General features: G+C 34.4%; 1 protein-coding gene across 1 annotated transcript; it reads right to left on the bottom strand.

The window, feature by feature from the left end:
* Positions 1 to 12,635: 12,635 nt before the first annotated feature.
* LOC131850365 (innexin inx1-like) lies at positions 12,636 to 23,537 on the bottom strand (the record flags this gene model as incomplete). The annotated part of the gene is made up of 3 exons (XM_059200583.1): positions 23,164 to 23,537; positions 18,824 to 18,931; positions 12,636 to 12,791 (listed from the first exon to the last, which is right to left on the bottom strand). Coding segments are annotated over exons 1-3 (513 nt in total), but the record flags the coding sequence as incomplete, so codon positions are not given.
* Between the last annotated feature and the right edge of the window lie 1,388 nt (positions 23,538 to 24,925).

The raw sequence follows: 24,925 nt of genomic DNA, 5'->3' as shown, positions 1-24,925 counted from the left end.
TTTCCAGCGATATACAAAGACAGACTCTCATTCTTTAAAATGCACGGAGTAGGTACGTTATAAACATTGATTAAAAACTTTATAGATAAAAGCAGATTCATTGTAATTTATATTGTAACCTTCAGAAAAAAATGTCTACCTCCATGTGTCTACCGGAACACGTGTAGGAACTTATATAAACGGATGAACTAATTTCAATGCATTTTCTTTGTTTGATAGCTGACGTGATCGAGATGGTTCTTAGTTATAATTTATGAAGACCTATTCAATATATAAGTCTGGTATAAAATATATAACAAACAGAGTGCAACCTGTTGCGCCATCACTTTCAAGTGCACCACGTGATCACCTTGACACAGAGGTGCAGAATGCATTAAGGGGTAGTCATATTGCAATCTCTTACTTTTAAACCAACTGGACTGGTACAACTGCAACTACTTTACAGTAATATAGCTTATACATCAGAATAACGTATAGACTATAAATTTCGCGGGTGAAACCGCGTGTACAGCTGTGTATAGTGTGTACTAAACGCGAAAGTTAAAAAAAATCAATTGTGTTTTTGCTTGAATGTTACTTGTGCGTTCATTCAAAACCATTAAAACAAAAAATTCACCATTTCTAAACTAAAAGTACTTCCTATTGACAGGCTTAAAAACTACATAGCGTTTCTATGTCACGGCACTATGACTAATACAAACTAAATTTAGATGACATATCTATACATATAAATAAAATTGGAATGTCTGTTTGTAATATTAAAATAACCGTTTTTTACTACATGCATATGAATATAAATGAGGTACATATACCAAAATAACATGTTACACAATTTTTGTCTCTCTGTCTGTCTGTTTGTTTCGGCTAATCTCTGAAATGGCTGGACCGATTTTGACGGGACTTTTTTGGCAGGTAGCTGACGTAATAAGGAGTAACTCAGGCTACTTTTATTTTAGAAAAATAAAGTTAATTTTCACGCGGACGAAGACGCGTGTACAGCTAGTTGTTAATACAAATATATCACGACATATTAAAACAAAAAAAACACCATTTCTAATCCAAAAGAACCTCCTATTGACAGTCGGCTTATAATCTACGTAGCGATTATAAATGTAAATTTAGATGACACTATATTATTAATTTAAATATATCACGACGTATGATTAGCTGTATCTATACGCACTTTTCCTCTTTCGAGGACAATAACCTGACAATGACCTTCATTATGGTTTTATTATCACACATCGATAAAGTTTGTTTCCTTATTTATTTATACCTTCTATACCAATAATACAGCTTTTTTATATAATACAAACAAGGGGAGGTACGTGGTAGTTGTCAGGTATATACATACAAATAGTATCACAAAAGTCGCAAATTTTTTAACCTTATACAGGTATTATTAGCTGCAGATTTTATTCGTCGTCGTCGTTATATTCTTGAAATGGTAACACGAAGTACAAATTTCGGCGACGTTAATTTTTTTTTTAATATCAGGACATTTCACGCTATGCCATCTAGACCCAAGCCAAGCAGAGTTTGTGTTATCGGTACTAGACAACTGATATAAATACATGGATGCATTTTTTGTAAATAAATACATATTACACATAGAAAACACCCAGACCGATACAAACAATCATACTCATGAATACAAATGTTTGTACCGTGCGAGGAATCGAACCCGCGACCATCGGATAGTAAAGCGAAATGCTAAATCACTAGACCACCGAGGCTGTCAACTTTTATCTATGGGGAGAGAAATTTTCCGAAACCAAAGTTTTTTTGAGAAAGATCTACAGTTCTCTTTTATCTCACTTCACACTTTAAGAGAAAGAGCGAAAGAGAGAAAGATTATTGTGTGATCAGTAAAATTTAATAAAAAAAATATATAACTACGAATACAAACAATCATATAACGCTACATACCTAATAGTTTCAAATTAAACAGGGTTTGCTGTTTAGTCACAATTTAAAAAAAAACATTACCTATTCGCAACAATCTGTAGCATTCGTTGTACTAGATTAGCGCGTTTGAACTAGATGGCGCTGTGATACAGTTAGCACAGAGAAAAATTGCACCACTATGTTTTATAATAAATCGATAAACTTTCCAAATACAATAAAACAATTAAATATATTTGTGAAAAATATGTACTAGTTGAGTTTCATGTCATTCTCCCAGATGTGAATTTAAAAATGAATCTGTATTATTGTAAACATGTACAATATTTATTTGAAAAGAATACGAGCTGAGTTTCTTGTCCGTTCTTCTCATCTCGAAATCATTCCAAACTGACGGTAGATTTGACATACCATATGTGTCTGTAATAGACCTACATGTATAAGACATTTTGAATTTGAATTTGAATTTGTCAGTTCTTCTCAACTGAATAAGATTTTTTACTTGCTTATGTGGGAAAAGACTTGCTCTATGGTAAATTATTTGCCAACTAAAAATAGTCTATTTTTAAAATTTGATAAGATTTCTGGGTATTTCTGTATATATTACATTTATTATCTGTAGGTAACAGGTATGATCACAACACAAAAATAAAGCACCCCTGAGCAAACATATTGACTTTGATTCGATAGTCGGTATCGGTCCATTTATAATAAATAAAAAATACGTGGGAACACAAACAACAGTTATCAGTATTCGGTAACAAGTCGTGATCGTGAACTTGCGATGTTTGCGAAGTAATATTGATAAGGTTACGAAACTAATGTTATGACTTGCAAATTCATCCACATCACACATTATTTTTAGTATCTATAAATGATGGCTGGCTCATACGTCATACTCGTGAACGGGTGCTGCTGGGGCCTGGTCTGTTCTGGTTACGGCCACTGATTAGACAAAATTGCAATATTATATGCTGGTGGTCTTGTTTGTAAACATAATATTTTTGTATTTATGTCTTTACAACACACTACCGTTGCCCGCTAGCTGCCATCACTGTCATAGCGTTAGGTTGGCAGGAAGAGATCTCTGTCAGAGATAAGCCCATCCTTGCATACATTTTTGTATAACAATGTTACAAATAAATAATAATAAATAACCATGGACAAATAAAACAGCGCCATCTAGTCCCACGGTAAGCAGAGCTTGTGTTATGGGCGCTAGCTGATATTATCGAACCCGCGACCATCGTAAGTAATGCGGTGGGCTAAACCGCAAGAGCATCGAGGCCGTAAATAAAATATTTAAACTTAAACATTGTGGAGTGAGAAGTCTTCCCATTCCTGGTAAAATTGCGGCAACTGGCCTAACTGTTCATCATATCAACACTGTCCAACGAGTCCCTCCAACTTATCATATTATCAGAGGGGATAAAAAGGAGTGGTGACACATTCCATTCTTAAACCGGCTACACACGGATATAATTTAAGGATATCAGACCGGAAATCAAAATTATGATTCACGGTAGAAACCCATAAATACGTATGTAAAAGGGATGAAACCTAACAGTTGTTAGTGGACTGTGATTCATATAATTCCGAGGATATATGTACATTAGAATATTAATATAATTTCCGAGACCACTTTGTCACCGTTAGTAGTACATATTAGTATGTAGATACTATTCTTGTAGTTTATTTACAGTTTGTATGATTGTTGTTTGTAATGTTAACTTAAATTCGAAATCAAAATTATTTAACATAGGACCTCTCGACCTCTTTCTTTGTCACGTCATATTTTTTATCACTATCCCTAACATTCAATTAATCTCTCCTAATATGATTAAAGCAAAAATAGTTATTGTCTGTCTGTTCCACGTTAAGCCTAATATTTTTTTTTATAGATTTTCATACTCAAAATTAAATCTTGAAGGATGGAGTATGTACGGAAAAACCAGTTTCTAAAGTTAAGCTTTAATAAAACTGTCACTGAATTACATTACCATTATTTACAAACTTTAGACAGACAGACAGACATAGATTGGACCTTGGAGTATACGTATATTCCTGCTCGGATGCGTCTTATTGCAAAAATAAGATTGGATTAGGATGAAAATTAAAAAAACACTTCGGAAGTTTTTTCAAGTGATTGTATCACAACTGTACTTACAGTGTTCGCTGGCGGGGCACTAAAGCAAGATGATGATGAATAATATATAATAACTAGCTGTCCCGGCAAACGTTGTTTTGCCATATAAATTAATAACGCCATAAAAAATAGGGGTTGATGATAGAAGGGTGAAAATTTAGGATTGCATGTTTGTATCTTGTATCATAAAAAAATAGACACTAAAAATTAAAATTAAGGGTGGACTTCCCCTAACATTTAGGGGGATGAAAAATATTATAGATGTTGGTCGATTCTCAGACCTACTCAATACGCTCACAAAATTTCATGAGAATCGGTCAAGCCATTTCGGAGGAGTATGGGAACGAAAAGTGTGACACGAGAATTTTATATATAAGATATCAGAGTTAGGTCATTTAGGTCCGTTTGACGAAATATCCAGGAATCCATCATAATGCTTTCTAGGGGAACCGCACAGAAATTTACTTGAATGTTAAATCTCTAGTAATGGAGTACACTAGTCCTTAATAATAATAATTCCTTCCCCCATTTCTAAAGCTAGGTTACACTAAGACGAGTGCAAACGACATTACAAGTAACAGATGGTAGTACTTACTTCAAATGTTTCATACAAACGTCAAGATCACGTGATATGATTAACACGAAAAAAGTACAGACGGAAATAAAAAAACTGCCATTTTAAAATGGATTAAAACATCAAATGTTTTTGTGTAGTTAATATTATTAAATGTTATTATTTTTGATACTATACTGAACGTCGGAAATGTACGATATAAAAAACAGAACGATCTAAATATTGTAATAAGGAAACTATAATTATACCTATTGTCCTTGGCTGTTACATAAGCAATAGACGAATTCAAGCAACGGAAAATAGTGTTAATATTTATGAGATAATTAGTCATCAAGGTCGGAAATCACCTGTGCTGTTCGTCATGCAGTTCATCATCGATAATGACTAACACTATGAAGAAATACTCCAATGTTGTGATGACTATCAATTATATATTTCTCCCCACTAATTAATTTCATTCATAATTTAAAAACCATGCTCTTAATAGCGGAGCTCTTCCTTCCCACAATCTTTCATCATTTTCTTTAAATATGGATACGACACGACTCCAATTTTGTCCTTAATTTGCTTTATGTAAAAGTATCTCTTCCTTTTCCCCTATTTCTTTCTACTTTTTTCTGAATAATAATAGTCATCAATTCACGTATTAAGTATCCGAACATTTTTCCTCCTCTATTTTCAATAGGATTCAATATCTGTCTTTTTTCTTCTACCTCTTTATTTCTTTCTTTATCTTTCCAGCTAATCATTTCCTCTACAACATCATTTAAAAAGCTTCCAGTCTGTCCCTTTCATTTTGAGTTAATGTGCATGTCTCACAGATATATAAAGCTATACTGCAGACATAAGTCCTAATAAGTCATTTCCGGAGTCTTTCATATCTTAGCATGCAAAAGGAATTTATATTTCTTCTATAAATTTGAAAAGAACGGAGGCATCATAGCCATTTGAAATCTGCGTTACCAGGCATGAAGTATACCATGATGACGTTATATCCATGGCAGTTACCACTTACCATCAGATGGGCCATTACAATTAGATTTTGACTAGAAAGTAGAGGACACCACGGAGACAACGTTTCGAATCGATTCCTCGCATGTTGCAAAGATTTGTAAATCATGATTATGACGATAGATGGATGTTTTATGTATGTATTTACAAAAAAAAGGTATTTAAGTCTTTGTATTAGTTGTCAAGTACCCATAACACGAACTCTGCTTAGCTTTGGAACTAAATAACCCTGTGTGGATTGTCCCGGAAAAAGGCAAAGCATCTCGGATACTACAGGCTCCTTTGTAAGTACTTTAAATCAATGAGCTGTTATTTGCTCAATGTCATTATCCCACTCGGGTCATTGTGTTTGCATGAGTCAACGCGGATCAAGTCACTTCATTGCCCAGTTGCGCAGATTTCAAATTATGACGCTTTAGATATAACAATTGCATCAGAATCAACGTCAGTCACAATTTATATAGATTTATCAAAAATTTTAATGGCGGTTATAAACTTTCGGTGAATAAAATTATTAGTAATTTATTATTAATAGTTTTTTTAGCAAAAGGGACAAACGAGCTTGTGGTTCACCTCCTGTGGTCCACCTATGGTATCATTTAGGTATGAGCAACCACAACATCAGGAGAATTGCAAGCGCGTTGACAGGCTTTTATTAGTCGGTACTTATACATTTTTTTATTTACTTTTTACTTGGCTATCTCGTAGCCAAGTGTGCGCATGTTTCCTGTCATCTGCCGGATGTTGACACCTTACAGGTGCGCTACCGACTGCACGCTCCGCTGCCACTACTTTATTGTGATTATTTTTGGCATTTAAGTTGAACATGAATTTATATCTTGTTATTTATTACACATTACTCTTCCCTAGGACTTATACAGGTTTTATAACTTACGTTTCGTACTTAGAGAGACTGTAAAAAGTAGGTCTAAGGTTGGCCGCAGCTGACCTTTACCTCTTCACCTAACTATAGAAGTCGATTGCATACGGTCATTCAAACCTAAAGTAAAGGCAGGCCTTATGAAGGAGCTGGCGACATTAGTCCTTAGTCTAACTTTAGTCCTGCCTGACGGATACGACTTTAGTCTAAAGGCACGGCTAGAGGTTCGATCCATGCTCAAGCTGACGTAATTTCGATTTCCGTTTGAATTGAACGGGGGATCAATCGAAGGGGACCTAGCGTGATTCGTAATACTATTCGTATTTATACGTCACGAATGCCACTTTATATCAGTCGCACGTTCGTTTGTCATTCCCATTACATAAAAAAAGTTTGACAGTCGATAAACGTCTTAAAAAATTATTTATCAACTTAAGAACAATAAAAAAGCAATAAGGCAAATATAACTAAGCTATAATTTTTTTCTGTACAGTTTAAAAGTCATCTGGTATATGAAATCATACGATAATACTACTGAAATATACGTGCCTATATCGTACAGTAACATATCAATCATCATCATCACCATTTCAGCCTGTGTCCATCCACTGTTGGATATAGGCCTTTCACTATGACTTCCAACATGTACAATCTTCCACCTTCCGCATCCATCTACTCCCGATCACCTTCGTGATGTCGTCGGTCCATCTTGGCCATCCATCCATCGTCCATCCAAAAGGGAGCCCGATATTCCGTCGGACGATACGCGGCCTCTACTTCATAACATATCAATATCCCTAATTAAGTCTCCGCTAACAGTCAAACATCTCAGCTTCCCCCAAGTTTTCGGAACTGCATCGATCCCCAGTTCTCAGTATTTGGTCGTAATAATGACTCATTACCACCTGTTGTCGTAGAAGGCGCCTACTGTTACACACAGGTGGCTTAACATTATGAAACCTATGTCCTTAGTTGTTGACCCGCCCCGCTACAAGGTAAGAATTCAAGATAACGTCTGTACGCTTGGATTGCGATAGGGTCAGATTTTAACTATGATATGATGTATGTGCCTACGCTAACGGTATACGCTGGAAGGGTACCAGTAGATGATGTTAAAATGAGCATGAGGTCAGGTCAGTTAGCCCATCGTGACAAATTCACCAAGGATTTGTTAGGATATCCAGAGGGAACCGCGTGGAGGTCAACCTGACATGGTACATTGCTAGCAATGGGGTCATGAGTCCACATTACTATCAATCCCCTTTCCCTCTACCACGATATATTATTTGATCCCGTATTATCACTAGCAATTTTTTTACTTTTACAGTAGAGGATAACATTAGGCATAAGATACGGTGGGACTGGCATTATCATAAGTCCCTAAATACATGTAACATTAAAAAAAAACATTACAGCATAGTATAGATAACAACCTAATGAGATAATTGTCAATTCGCCTACAATCAAATTAAACGATTGTATCTCAGCGCTGACGAACCTAACAAATTCAATGGCCACAGGCGTCATGGACGCTTACCATTCGTACTTTCGAAACCGGAAAAGTTACTTCATGTCGCTGCCGCAAAAAATGAACTGTACATCGCTGCCCTTATAGGGTAAGCCCGAGTAGGTACGGATAGACGACGGTTGATGTACAGGGAATTATAGGAAGATAGATTGCGTAACCGGTAGCGAGCAATGAACGCTGACCATAGAGCAGGCATTACCTCCAGTAGTACAACTAACATTAGCGATACAATTTTCTTTATCAAATGCAGTTACAATTGTACTTATAATTTCTGTAAATATAAAAAGTTAATAGTCTTAGTCAATTTACTCGACAAAAGTTTATTTTTATAGAAATTGTATACAACACGAAAATGAAATAATATATATTCCTATACAATTATGTATTACACAAGGAACAAATAAAAAAAAAATTCGTAGTATTTTATATATGTAGAGAAACCTACATTAACAGCTGATAAAATGTTAGTTATGTACAAGAATAGCTTGTACACAACTGCAGTCATTTAACACTAAATTATTTCTTAAACAATTGAGCATTCTTAGAATTTATCCATTTATGGATACATATATACCTATAATACAGTTTTTTTATTGGTGGGGTTTGGGCTATTGTCAAGTGCTAAAGACCTGTAAAACTGCGTTCTGTATAGATCTATTCTGCGCGCTCTTATTCAAAGTTCACTATCTAGACCCGTGAGGGACAAAAATTGAAGGTTATTCTTAGGAGCGGTGGTTTTTATGTCCTCAGGATATAGTGTATACTTTCCAAAGGAGATATTTTGTTTACGCATAAGTGGGTTACAACCACATAAAATGTGTTGTGGTGTTTCCTCGTCTGTTTGGCAAAATCTGCAGATTAATGTTAAACTTCATTACATAGTATAAAACAAAGTCGCTGTCGCTGTCTATCCGTCCCTATGTATGCTTAAGTCTTTAAAACTACGCAACGGATTTTGAAGCGGTTTTAAATAGATAGAGTGATTCAAAAGGAAGGTTTTTATATATAATACATGTACACCCGTGCGAAGCCGGGGCGAGTAGCTAGTATATTATAAAACACGCAAACCAACAAAGGATTCAGAACATTTATAAACCGTATTTCCAACGAGTTTTAAAAATGGAACACTGTGACATGTAGTTGGACTACTGCATGTATTCCTGCTGTACGGTCAAGTAGAACAGCTATAGGCGTTCATTGACCGATTACAAAAAACGAGGTACGATGTCGCTACAAAGCTGTTTGATAGAATGTCACGACTGTGGTCACGATATATTTTTTATACAGCACAATGATGTTGAAAATAACTCGCGAAGGGCAAAACTTGTGTAATACAGCGAAATTTATATACATTGCATTTAGTTGTACAAAATATCAATTTCCTGGTATTACCTTCATCGATAACAACGTCATATTGCATCAAAAGTAAATATAATTAAAATCCAAAAATGAGACGAAAGACAACGGTTGCATCCATCATAACTACAGATTTTTTGACAAAACAATAACTAACAATACAATTTTTAAAAATGGTGTTTGTCGTTTTGCTTTTAGACTGTTAAACTAGGGGCATCGCAGGTCTAACTTTAGACCATAGACGAATCACGGTTTAGAGATAAGGAATTCATTTTGTAATAAGGAATACATTGGTCAATGGTTTATTACTAGTGCTAAACCAGATTTATCTTTTTGAAATAAGACACTATGGGTTTAGATAGTTTCCTACAAAACAAAAAAAAAACCCATCCTACTACCAGAAGATAAAAAGTTACCGTTTTCAGTACTATGTTTGTGTGTCTTATCCATTTGTTTTTTTTTATGCAATTGTTTTTTTTTATGGATAGGCATCTTCATTTAAATTCAAAAGAGATTTTTCAACTATATTATCTAAGTACGTAAATTCCAAATGACATATTAAAAGAAAAGTGGAATTGTCAACTTTAATACTATAATAAATCACTAAACGACAGAACTATAAAAGATAAACTATTTTCGTAATATCTTCCAAGATAAGTTCATTACTAAGTTATATAACGATCTGATACTTGTGATCTGTACAATTTAGTGAATAATAACATGCCTGGAAAATTCAAACAACGCCAGTTAGTCCCAAACTAAACAGAGCTAGTTTTCTGGGTACTAGACAACTGATACGAACACTTAAATTTTTTTTTTATGACCTTACCGATACTGTTATAAATTCTTGGTGTATTTGTCATGTTGGGATAACTTGACCTGACCTCATGATCATCTTATCATCCGCTGATGCCCCGCCAGCGAAGACCGTTGGCGCAGGCGGATGCACAATTCTATTATCATCAGTAAAAAAAACCTTACTGATACATACAATCATAATCATGAATACAAATGTTTTCATTGTGGGAGGAATCGAAGCCGCGTGCGTCGGAAATAAAGCAGAGTCCTAAATAGATAGACCACCGCGGCCATGAACGTATACTCTTTTACTAACTGTCCCGGCGAACTTTGTTTTGCCTTAAAAAAAAAAAATTTAGGGTGGACTACCCCTAACATTTAGGGGGATGAAAAATAGATGTTGGCCGATTCTCAGACCCACTCAATACGCTCACAAAATTTCACGGGAATCGGTCAAGCCGTTTCGGAGGAGTATGGGAACGAAAACTGTGACACAAGAATTTTATGTATAAGATTAGAAACGTCACACCAAAGAGACATGATAACTTTATCGCTCTTAATATGTTTAAACGATAGCACTTACCACCAAAAGCCAACTGATTTGCTCTTCCATTTACATAAAAAAAGTAAAAGAAATATAAAAAAAAATTTTTTACTGAGAATCTCTATCATAGTCATTCGTGCGGCACGCGGCTCCTTGCACGTTGGACACAGCCGACGAGCCGTTATTTTCGGGCACGTACGCACTTTCGAGCAAAAAACGCGCAAGTACAGTCGGCGTCATAACACATTGAGTATCGGGTAAAATTAAATTTCATATTAACTTCATATCCAGCAGTTTATAACCTTATTGCTGCTAAAAGTATTCTTTGTAACCTATGTTGTGATTACAAGTGCGAACATATATATATACTATAACGTGAAGGTACGAATGTATTGCGAGGACTGATATAGCCCTATGATATAGTATAAAACAAAGTCGCTGTCGCTGTCTGTCCGTCCCTATGTATAGTTAAATCTTTAAAGCTGCGCAACGGATTCTGAAGCTGTTTTTTTTAAATAGATAGAGTGATTCGAGAGGAAAGTTTATATGTACAATACATGTACACCCGTGCGAAGCCGGGGCGAGTAGCTAGTATAATATATAAAACAAAAAAGTAAACTACTATAATACTGTTTACAGCTCACCGGACGATGGGGGCGAGTGAATATGGCACTCCAAACCCTCGGAAGGACTTATGGAGCGGCTGAAAGCCAACTCCCGCCTGATCGATATGATTTTAGGCTTTAAATTAGGATGCCATATACATAATATTTTGGATACGAATGCAGAAATTAAAAAAAACCATGTTGGATACTTTTAATTCTGATCAATCATGATCACGCGGACTACGTCCGGGCAGAGACTAGTGTTAAACAAATTCACGAAACGTTGAACCTACGAACGAATTATGAAAGCCAAGCACGAACAATGCAGTTGTACAGGCAACCAGTTCCCAGAGGCGCAAACCATTCCGTATTCGTGGCTCAAATACCGTTTCGTATATTGAATACCAATAAATAGCATAAAGAAATATTAAAATTAAATAAAGCTAGCTCGCTATAAAATAAGACCCGCGGTACTTAGATAGATATATCGTTTATTTGTCTGTTACTAATCACACACAACATGTTCATAAGAATAGACAATACATAATACGACATAAGATTTATAAAATTGTGTTATTATATGTGATCTGTAGCAATACAAAAAGGTCGAAGCTCAGCGTGGAACATTGTTCAGGGAACAAAACACTGATTTTCAGTTTCAACCCATTTGAGGGTACGTGAAAATAATAATTAAAATAAATATAAAATAAAGAGAGCAATATTATTGGTGACTGTCTGTGCGGTGTGTTTATAATGAAATAAAGTAAATAGTTCAGAGTATAATTTGATATAATTTTAACTAAGTGGTTAAACGAGAAAAAAGAAAATATAAATAAGAAAAAAATAGAAAAAATAATTAAAAATCATTACGTGAGATTGCAACCGCTAGCCAAGAAATTTCTGTGGAAAGCCTAAGATTTGTTTTTTTAATAAGTATTCTTTGTGGTGTTTTTTAAAACTGTGTACGGTAGAACTTCATTTGCATCAATCATCATTTTCATTGCAGCTCCGCCCTTAGTTGTACCCTATAATTTTCCTGGATAAAGGGACTATTCAATAACAAAACTATTTTTACTGTTTTGTTTGTGTTTTTTGTAGACTCTCAAACGCCTGAACGCATTCTCAAAAATTACAGCAAATAACCATCTTAGTTATGGCAAAAATATCGCATCAAAATCGGCCCCTGTCCTTGGGAGCTATGATGGCACAGATAGATGCAGATACACAGATAAACACGTTAAAATTATAAGACATGTTCTACACTTATTATTAAAGAGTAAGTACATACGTTTTGATGTCTCATCAGGTACGCAATGAGGACTTTCTTCCTTTTCTTCTTGTCTTCCTGATGACAGACCCCAACATTGAGACCCATCACAATGGTCCGCAGCAACCCGCCCTCGAAGGCGTCCCATAGGAACTTAGGTGTGTAGCACATTATTGCCTATGAAATAAAAATATTGTATGAATAACATTGACTGCATATAAATTAGGTTTAATATGAGCAGACACTACTATAACTGAATGTAAACTAGCTGACGGTCCAGATAATGGCAAATGTTAACCTATACCATATAATAATAATAATAATTCTGGACAATTCACACAACGCCACCTAGACGCAAGTAAAGAGGTTATCGTGATCGTCTGCTGTGGTTAAGTGTGATAATAATATCCTTGGACTTCATAAAACTCAATTTAGTTCCAAGCTAAGCAAAGTGTGTTATGGGTACTAAAAAACTGATAGAATTATTTTATCTGATACCTTTCTCATCCTCTAGTCCTTTACCCACAACACAAGCTTTGTAAGCTTGAAGAATGAAATAGGGCAGTAAAATTAGAGCACAGAGGCATAATGTTGTCAAGAATGTCAAACAAGCTAGCGGCCTACCTGATGGTAAGCAATATTTGTAAATACAAACATAATAGACATAGAAAACACCCAGACTGATATGTATGATGCAAATTGAACCTGCAACTATAGGAAGTAAGGTGGTGTGCTAATTCGATATACAAACGGTAACACTTGATATGCCCACATTTCACTAATAGTTCAATTTATCGTATGACGCAACTTTTTGTATTCATGGGTATGACAGAGAGACAATCATACCCATGAATACAAAAATTTGCATCATACGATAAATTGAACCTGCAACTATAGGAAGTAAGGTGGTGTGCTAATTCGATATACAAACGGTAACACTTGATATGCCCACATTTCACTAATAGTTAAATTTATCGTATGATGCAAATTTTTGTATTCATGGTTATGACAGAGAGACAATCATACCCATGAATACAAAAAACGGTGACACTTGATATGCCCACATTTCACTAGGTAAATTTGAATCAAACGTAACACAAGGCTAGCCTACCACTAGCTAGTCTGTCGAACTAATCTACACATATAAATAAAATTCGAGTGTCTGTTTGTAATATTGAAATAACCGTTTTTTACTACCTGCATATGAATATAAATGCAATACATACACCAAAATAACGTCTGTCTGTTTGTTCCGGCTAATCTCTGAAATGACTGGACCGATTTTTTGGCAGGTAGCTAATGTAATAAGGAGTAACTTAGGCTACTTTTATTTTAGAAAATATTTTTTCTAAAATAAAAATAGCGAACGAAGTCGCGGGTACAGCTAGTCAGAAATATAAATTAACAGACAAAATTTTTATGTATTTTATCGAATTACATGTTAATTTGCGGAAGTCCATTGTATTTAACGTATTTTATTATTTTTTTACTTCCGCTACCATTATTATTATTATGATGACGATGATGGATGTAGATTATTGGATCTACACGGCACAGACAGAATTTAATCACTAATAGAGAAGATCATAACGCTTCCAATAGCGGCTAGGTGTTCGCACTGCATATTTGTCTAACACCTGCTATTAGTGGAATTAGACTTAATACCATAAATAACAAAGTTGTTTAGTGTTTACCAGACGTGAACTTATGACTTTTTTAACCAGTCAGTTGAGACAAAATAACCAAACAAGCAGAGGAAGACGAAGGACGAACTATCGCGTATATTTAACATACTTTTACCTTCACGTAATGACATAGTACGGCCGATTGACTATATAAGACAACCCGTTACCTACTCACACATATCTCCCCCATCGTCTTATATGGTGAATAACTGTCATAACTGAATACAATAAGCGTCAGGAGTGACGCTATTGAGATTATGGTAACAAACTAACAAATTAGCAGCAAAGACAATAACTATTTATAGTAATATTATAAATGCGAAATGAAAAAAAAAGTTATGGCTAATGAACTATTTTTTAGCGCCAATAATTTAAGAGCAAATACTGGTGGTCACTGTGTCATGACTGGATCACCATTTGAAGTTAACACTAAATTGGTGGAAATAAGGCCCCGATGTAGGCACAACTCAATATTGAGAGATTTGTGATCATCTCCCGCAAAGTGAACGAGATCTTCCATGTTTGAAGGACCGGCGAGTAACAAGTACGAGAAATAACAGTAGCCTTGAATTAGGTAACTTTAGATTGTAATATAATTTACCGAAAGATATGCAGATCAAATTTATCATTGGCATGAACAGATAATGTCGATCAAATAGTACGGAATATATAAATATATGAAATCTAATCTTAATATTAAGAAACGGAGTTTGACCTTGTATATTTTAGCATAAAACCTTCAACCGTTAAACCAATCATAAGGAAATATGTCACGCGGACAAAATCGCAGCAATTCTAGTAGTAGCAGAAAATATCATTATAATTCCCAAAACGATCAAAGACGTAGTTAAGGAGCCACAGAGTCGAGAAAAGCTTTCCGATTAATTTAATGATTCCACACAACAACGCTACAATTGTGTTGGCATTACAAATTTAACTCTACTGTGACACCAAATCGCAGTAATTCTAATATTACAGCAAGTATCATAATAAATCCAAAAGCAGACGAAGACTTATTTCAAAAAGCTATATCCGAGAAAATGTTCCTGACCATTTTAATGATTTTCACACAACAATTATGATGCAGTTCCATTTTGTTTGAAGTAAAAATAGTCTGCGGTAGCAGATTAGACCTGAAGTGAACGGTTTGTATTTATTATAGCACAGGGACAAACATGCCTGCGGCTCACCTAATGGTAAGCGATTCCCGCCGCCCATGAGTACCCGCAACATCAGGGGAATTGCAAATGCATTGCCGGCCTTTTAAAAAAGAATAAGCTCTTTTCTTGAAGGAGGCTTAACTTGACACTGACCTTGTTGACTACCTTCATCATTTAACAAAACTAGTTCGTCGCCCAGTGGCCAAACTTGGGCATAATTCGTATAAACTTAAGTTTAACGTTATTAAAGTTAAATATAACTTTTTGCGTACATCAGAAACAGTAAAAAGAAAAATGTTTTTTCTTTAATTCAATGTATTTTGAAGCATAATTATAACAATATATTATTGAAGCTTATTGTATTCTTTCCCCATATTAACTTGAACTATGTCAAACGTACTCCGGACATATAATGTTCGAAAAGTCCTTACTTCTCTTTTTAATATACATAGTCTAGGAGGAGGATTAGAGGATATGATAAGAGGATTGTTAGTAATGTGGACCCCATCGCTGACAATGTACCATTCTCACCCCTGGAAACTATCATGATAAATTCCTGGTGAATTTGTCACTATGGGTTAACTGATCTGACCTCATGCTCATCTTATCATCCTCCACTGGTGTACCGTCAGCGTAAACCGTTAGCGCTGGCGGGTCCATCATTCTATTATCAACTACAAAATATACATATACAGTCTATGTGACAAACAACCAATGAGTCGCTAATGGCGAAAACATAAGTGGCAAATCCACATGTTTCGGCAGTAGGTCACGAGCATGTTAAATAACCGGCCGATACGTCAGCTGTGTGGTTACCGTTACCGTCTCAACCGTCTGTGACCCCGATAGTGGGCAGACGTTGACACGCGCCGTGACTGACTGTTTAGCGCAAATATTCTATTTTAGTATAGACATTTTACTCGGTGTATTAGCGTTGCAACTGTGACGTATGCGTGGGTTCAGTAACCCTAATACATTACCCATGAAAAAATTAAATCGAGCATTCTTAAATGAGGTGTCTCAAATTTGAAAGAAAATAATTTCACTTAACACCTTAAAAAAATATCCAACTTAGAGCGAATTTCAAAATTGTTTCTTTTAATTATTAAAAATATATAGTTCATAAGGTCACGCATGTAATACGGAACAATGTACAAAGAACACAAAACTAGCACCAACCTTGCACGGATGTAATTATAGTAGGCATCACAAATTTTACGTATCCGTTAGCGAAGACGAGTGTGCAACATTCTATTACCACCCATTAAGAAAAATACACATCTCTAAGGGTGGCGAAAGATGATTATTTGCTAGTGGGGACTAGTTTGTAAAATCGATTAAGTATTTATGATTTTATTCTGATATATTATTATGCAGATGTATTTGCATAATAATATATCAGACTAACTAACTAACTACACGCAAATTCGTTGCTCATTCTTCTTGTGATGAGGCTGCGTTCCGAATGAGTGGTAGAAACAAAAAAATATGTCTATTCAAATTGCTTATATTGCTTATATTAGGTTTGAATAAATATTATTTATATTTTCATTCTCTATATGATATTAGCAGCAAAACTAGCAAAGGAAAAAATAATGAATTAAATAAAAATAGTGATAGACATTTATAAAAAATACTATTAACCACACTCAAAGCACTTTAAGTTGCACTTTAAGTTTAAATTTATATTGTTTATATTTCTATTCTCATTGTAATATTACTATAGTTAACAAAGGAAAAAAAATATGAATGAAATAAAAATACTGATAAAGATATTTATAAAAAAATACTATTAACCACACTAATAACAATTGTACCTAATGCCTAACCAAATTGCAATTATTGATGGCGTTGGGAAAACAACTGACGTACTATAAGAGTAAACGATATCCTCGTAGGTATAGAAGTTGATTAATTGCGGTAGCCTACATTGTTGTATAATAAATCAATTGTTTATTCATATTTGAAAACCGCAGTTAATCAGAATTACGTAATTTGTAGTGCTTATGTTTCAGTAATAAATCCAATCTGTGAACAAATTGCTTATCTTCAATTCAATTCAAAATATCTTTATTCTACATGGTCTATTACAGACTCTTATGATGTCAAATCTCGTCTGTCGTATCTCGTTGTTTTTTTAATGGATGATAATGGAATGGTGCAGCTGTTACTAAAGGATTACGATGTTGAGGCACCAGTGAAGGATGTTAAGATGAACATGAGGCCAGAAGGTTAGCTCATTGTTACAAATTCACCAAGAATTTATTATGATACCTTCCAGAGGTCAAGCTGACATAGTACATTGCTAGCAACGAGGGCAATTTTAGTTCGTTGTTTTAATGTACATATGATAATGGAATGGTGCGGCCGTTGCTAAAGGTTTACGCTAGCGGGACACCAATGACAGATGTTAAGATGAACATGAGCCGAGGCGGTTAGCCCATCGTGACAAATTTACCAAGAATTTATTACGATACTTTCCAGAGGTCAACCTGACATGGCACATTGCTAGCAATGGGGACATTTTTAGTATCTTAAAGATGGAAAATGGCAATTATAGATCTCTAAGGGTGGCGCGAAAAATAATTGTTGCTAGTGGGAACTAGTTTGTAAAATCGATTAAGTATTTTTGATTTTTTCAATTAAATTACATTTAAATAATGTACCAGTTGAGTCTCTTCCTAATTTTGGGGTAGTGATAAACAAACAATAAGAAGTGTACAAGAAGCCGATAGATCGTACGTGAATTAAAGATTTTGACTTTAACTTTGAAATATAAATGACTTTAATATAATACATTTAATTTTAATCATTTTTCAATTATCTTTTGAATCATTGTTTGTAACTTCTAAAAAGTGTACTTGGGTACCTCAGTTTCACCTATTTCAGACTCCATGCAGCTTGCTTTGTAAGCTGTGTTTGTGTTGACGAAATAATACGATAAGAGACTCGGACCAACAATAAAATCTGCAAATCTTTGTTAAGGACAGGCTTAAGTTTGGTATGTGCTTATTAAATTGCAGTGTCCAGTAGCGAGCCTAGTCATAGTAAACATATTGTTTTAACTCAATAGCAGTATATCCAATGTAGAACTATCTTTCTTCGGCCTCGGTGGTCTAGCACACCGCTTCACTTCCAATGGTCGCGGGTTCGATACCTCGCACGGTACAAATATTTGTACACATGAGTATTATTGTTTGTATCTGTCGGGTTGTTTTCTATATATATTATGTATGTATAATATTTACAAAAAAATATAATTATTTAAGTAAGTTGTCTGGTACCTATTACACAAGCTCTCTTTACTGCGGGACTAGATGGCGATGTGCTAATTGTCTGGCGTTATTTATTTATTTATTCTTACCTGAAAGAAGAGTACGAAGCAGACCCACTGGTAGTATGTGTAGTATTTCTTCTCTTGCGTACTGTCGTATTCGTTTGCAACTCCGGGATGTGCTACTTCTTTTCCCACCTGCAGCCAAAACAATCATATATTTAAACGGATGTTACATTTTACATGAAAAATCGGTAATTAGTTAATGGATTTAGTTAGCATAGTAATCTAAATTTCATAAAATAATTAAGAAGTTTAAAGAATTTATAGACCCCTGAGTATTATTTTTAGGTCTTCATCTAGTAAACCCTCTAATGAGGAATACTTGGCCGGGCCGGTGTCCTAGCCGATAAATTTTGAATATTTTTATTTTCTATAGCTGATGCCCACGATTTCATCAGCTTAGAAAGAATCCTGTGTGACTAATTTTTATCGTTATGATAAATATTATAGTGACGATGATGATGTCGTCCAGAAATTCGGCAACGATTAACTAATGTTTCCGTTCGTTCGCTCTTATGTGACTTGTGAAACCAACTCTGATTGACCCCCGTCCAATACAAACGGGGATCGAAATTAGGACTGCCTGAGCCGAGGTCCGTACAACTAGTGATGCCCTCAGACTAAAGTCGTATCTGTCAGGCTGGAGTGGGCCTTCATCCGTTCCATAAGACATTACGCGTCTTTGGAGTGCCGTCTGCAGTCGCCCCCATGGCTTGGTGAAGACCAGCTACATAGATCAGGATTGGAATAGGTCGAAAAAAAAATGTATAGCTGTAGGAGTGCCTCACATAGGTCTTGCGGGTTTAGCGTTTATGTCCAAATACTATGATGAGTCTTACTTGACAAATCATGAATTGCGTCCATACGTCACAAAAGTGTCCTCTAACCGCCTCCGTTTCCAAGTTTATACAGGTACATTTAGAGTATAAAAAAAATTAAAATTTCACCAGGGTTACAATCAAACCTCTCAATTATCTATAGATATAAATAAAATAGGAGTATCTGTTTGTAATATTGAAATAATCTTAACCTAATTTTACTACATGCATATGAATATAAATACGGTACATAGACCAATTTAAATTTTTTTACAATTTTTATCTGTTTGCCTGTCTGTTTGTTGCGACTAATCTCTGAAATGGCTGGGCCAATTTTGACGGGACCGTTTTTGGTAGCTGATGTAATAAGGAGTAACTTAGACTACTACTTTTATTTTAGAAAAATAAAGTTAAATTCCACGCGGACGAAGTCGCAGGTACGGCTAGTAAATAATAAGAATAAACAATCAAATGAGAAGTAAAAAAATCGTCAATCGTCATATTACGCCGGCCCCAATTAAATGGTATAAGGAAGAAGCAGATGATGATGATGATAAAAGATCGTCAATTGTCTATTGTAGTCATAAAATCTGTGCGCAGGACATGTCCGAATGAATGAATCATTCCATTTGAGTCCATTAACACGCCTCGATTCACGACGGATGTTGGTCCACTTTGAACAATAAACTCGTCTCATTGCAGCCGAAATTGCGGACAACTGATTCTAATTACTTACTGTACACTCACATTAGTGCATTTCATTATTTTAAGTAAGTGGCAGTGTTTTTGAAATTACATTTCTTTACTTATTGTTTGTATAGTACCTGGTCGGCCGAGATTGGCCAGTAGGTATTTTAATAATATTGAGGTCTTTTTTCCGAAAAGTTATTTACATAAGTAATGTTATTTTGTAACGTGATCTTATAAAGACGATAATTAATATTATTTAAGTGACCAAAGTCAATGTGTCTACTGAAACAAAATCTTTGTTAACCCTATTTACAAAAATTGCGCGGACAAATATAGAAGATATATAAAGAAAATATTATAAAATATTTTATTTCTTTCTTTATTTTCTTTAAATTTCGCAAATTTATAGTTTATATAAAGAAGGAATGCAGAATGCCAATTTTTTTAAAATTATGCATAAATAATACATTAAATCAATAAAAACAACATTACATACATACACATCCATACATACATACGAGTGTTGTTTATTGTTAAAATCTAAGGTCAAATTGAGAATGGATTAATATTGTTTATCTCTAATATTATTTGTCTATAGTCCTACTGAATTTTAAATTAATTATGGTCAAATTTCGACCACTAATATTAATAAAAATGAGTTTTTTAGGAAAGACATCTATTTAGTACATAAACTACTACATAAGTGCAAACAGCCTCCTAAACACCATATCAAATATGTCGGATTCTCCGCTCCAGAGACACTGGACATCACTGCACTGCTGCGGACCTAGTGCTTCTGGACGTGGAAATAGGCATAAATATATGAATTGAATGAATTGTAATTTACTAGCATAGTTTTTAAATTGTTAACTAACATAATATCGATATAATGTATCCTATATATCGATGTAATGTCATCCTATAAAGAGAACAATTCATTTTAATTAAGTAACCAAATTCAATGTATTTATATAATTGATTAGCTACTAAACATGTCCTTTGTTTCGTTATGACCTAGAAACTCGATTTACTACAAAATACAAAGTGCAGTAAATTTGATACGATATTACGAAATATACACAAGTAAATTGCCGTCTTCACTTCTTTACAACAAATTACCTGCTAATTCTAATATTATAAAGCTGAAAAGTTTGTTAGTTAAACTGAATACGATAATCTCTTTCTTTTTTTTTATTTTATATCTTTCTTTGCTGTTGTGTTTAATTTCTAATTAGATATCGTCCGTTAGAAAAATGGCACTATTCAAAATGTAATTTTTTGCAAGACAAGCATTTAAAGTTCTTTAAATTTATTTAAATTACTTCGTTTTTCCTTTAAAGTTTTAACAAAAATTTACATAGAAGTATTATATATCATTTTAAAAGTATTAAATAATGATTAAGAAGGCGTGGTTAACTTAATTGACTTATGTAAAAGGAGGCAATTCTAGCTTCTAATTTTGAAAAATGTCATTTTTCTGCTTAATCTCCGATATGTATATTGATAGATTTTTAAACTTCAGTCGGGATTTGTCCTGGTGGGCTAACTGACCTGACCTTATGTTCATTTTATCATCCTCCACTGATACCCCACCAGCGTAAACCGTTAGCGCAGGCGGGTGCATCATTAGATTATCATCCATTATATATATACTCAGACATATGAGGCATAGATGTGCACTAAGTGTTGCATACACCACGTCAACCACTGAAATTCATCTGTCTACCTCCATCTGGGATCACCATCGTAAAGGTATTTTATTAAAGAATTACCTTTATAACAATTAATAAATAAGTTAATGAGAACATATTGACAAGTCCAGGACAGTTGAAATAAATTTCGTCGATTTGTCAAATAACTATATTTTTGGATTGCCTTCAAAAGTTCTAGAGTCTAAATAGCACTAGGTGAAATTGGGATCATTAGAACAATGTGCTTAAAAAGCGTTTTCTAACTAATAAAACTGTCCCGTCATCTTTGCGAATAACAAAGAGATTCAAAGTAAATACGTATACATAAATGGCACATGACTGGCAAACGGCCAAAATTATGAAAGTGAAACAAACAAACACGTGTTTCTATTGTGAATTTATTATGTACTAGCTACTCGCCCCGGCTTCGCACGGGTGTACATGTATTATACTCGTATATTTAAATCTTCTTCTTGAAGCACTCTATCTATTAAAAAAACCGCGTCAAAATCCGTTGCGTAGTTTTAAAAATTTAAGCATACATAGGGACGGACAAACAGCGACAGCGACTTTGTTTTATACTATGTAATGATAATGATATACTAGCCCCGGCATAATCAATTATTTCTTAATAAATTAATTTGTTCAAAGTCTACCTCTAAGAAGTTCCTCGGTGCCTACACTTGTAATATTTCTGTCAACACTCGGTACCCTTCGATTAGTTTACGTCTCCACATAACATAGATTTAAGTTCAGTGTAAAGTCAGTCCACATTTCGACTCCGCGTCGAATGTACGCGTTACTAATAAGCAATGTAGCACACTATCAAATAAACTTATTAATGTAGTATAATTATACTCACTAGACAGTAAAGAAAACAAATAAAAGAAGTAGGAACACATTATATATAACGCGCGTTACTAATAAGCCATACATACAGCACACTATCAAATTTAACTTACTAATGTAGTACAATAATTCCACCTCTATACTCACTATTTAGATACTACAGGAAATAAAAAAATAAAGTAGCGCCACCTAATCACATTATGTATAACGCTACAGTGTTAAAATGATAACCAACCTCACTAGAAATCAAATTGAATTCTATTTATGACAATTTGAACCTTATATATAATACTAAGATAGCAGATATTAATAAACTCACCTCTCTGGTAAATGCATCAGGCATTGTAAACGTCGATGTGATCCAACAGAAAGTGTTGACCACATCCACCGGGAGCCCGCTGACGATGCACTGAATCGGCTTCCCAACATATTGAGTTGCTGTTATAATTATCGAACATGTCAGCAGTAACACCGTCGTGAAGATATTGTGTAGCCTGAAGACAGCATTGTCAGTCCTGATGGGCTGGTATTTGAAATATACGCTTAAACCTCCCAAAAGCTTGAACATCTTGTGTTGTCAATATTCCTCATTCAGTCAACATCTTTTGGAATGGATTCCTTAATAATCTAATTCAGTCTTGTTTTAATTGATATTTGAGTCTTCGGAATGTATTCGATTATTGTCTTCTTCAATTGATACCTGGAACAATATTAAATAATTCTTATATTGCATTTACTTATATAAAAGATAATATATTATAAAACGACTTGTTATAAGAATAATTAACTAGAAAACATGAAAAAAAACTAATTTGAGCATGAGTATCAAAAGCTATTTGAATAAAATATCCAACATTTAAAGTACACGATATTTCAGCGAACGAAGTAACATAAGAAATAACAGATCCAAGTGTTTCGTGTAAATATAAACTGTTGTATATTTAAATGAAAAACCGATAAACATTACGAAACTAAACCAATAAACCCATAAACGTTACTGGAACGTAGACGGACCGTAGAATTTTAATGCGGCAATGTATATCAGAAAACTGACAGTAAATAGGTTATAACTTATGGATTATTATGCAGTGATTAATAATCCATTGAAAGTCATGTGACATCATGAAGAAGATGTTGTTAAAATAAATAAAGATGAAGAATGAAACGTAGATGAACCAAGAAGTTTTGTCAAGATAGGTACCCCTGATAATTTCGTGTATTGCATTGATGTTGCAACAGAAAAGTAATACTGTAAGTAAGAAATACGAAGAATTGATGAAGATAATGATGAGGAAGAAAAATCGAAGGACGCTGCAATAGTCTAAGCATGCAGAATGAATATTGAATGCCAAATTTACCAAACAAATATAATAATAAGTAGAACGAGGCAAACATCTACTACTAGAACATGTGTATCTGTTGGAGTAGCCAAAAATCGTGTAGACGAATAAAGAAAGTGATAAGATTTGTGGTTAAAGATAAAAGCCAATTGTAAATAACCAATAGGAATATTTATAAAGAAAATTACCAACGTTTCGTTACGTCTGCCAATCTTTCTATGTAAATGACCGCGACTGCAATGTCATAATATTATTAAAACAAATTGAAGCAAATTTTGAAAACTATGAAGACGAATACATTATAAACAAGACGTGTTTTGAAATATACATATTCAAGTTTCATGTGTTATAAAGATTCTCAAAGCAATAGTTTGAGCAATATAATGTCTCAAATAGTACAATGGTAAATGTATTTGTATATGCTATTTGTGATAAAATTAGAATACCACATTTGCACAGCATCAGCACACATATGGTAAAGATCAGTGCCATAGATAAGTTAATCTAATTTGTAATATATAATACTAGCTGTGCCTACGATTTCGCCCGCATGAAATGTGTAGTTCTGATCAAAAAATTTCATCAAAATCCGGTCAGTAGTTTTTGCTTGAAAGAATTAATACTGAAAAACTTTCGCGTTTATAATATTAATAAGATCTAGCAAACGCCCTCAGTAGTCTAGCGGTTTAGCATACCGCTTTAATTCCGATGGTCGCGGGTTCGATTCTTCGCACGGTATAT

This window comes from Achroia grisella, unplaced genomic scaffold (assembly GCF_030625045.1).
Source record: "Achroia grisella isolate CSIRO2021 unplaced genomic scaffold, CSIRO_AGI_Agris_v1 utg754, whole genome shotgun sequence".
In the NCBI taxonomy this organism is placed as follows: Eukaryota; Metazoa; Arthropoda; class Insecta; order Lepidoptera; family Pyralidae; genus Achroia; species Achroia grisella.
Note: the sequence above shows the minus strand (reverse complement) of the source record. Positions and strands in the feature narration are given on the sequence as shown.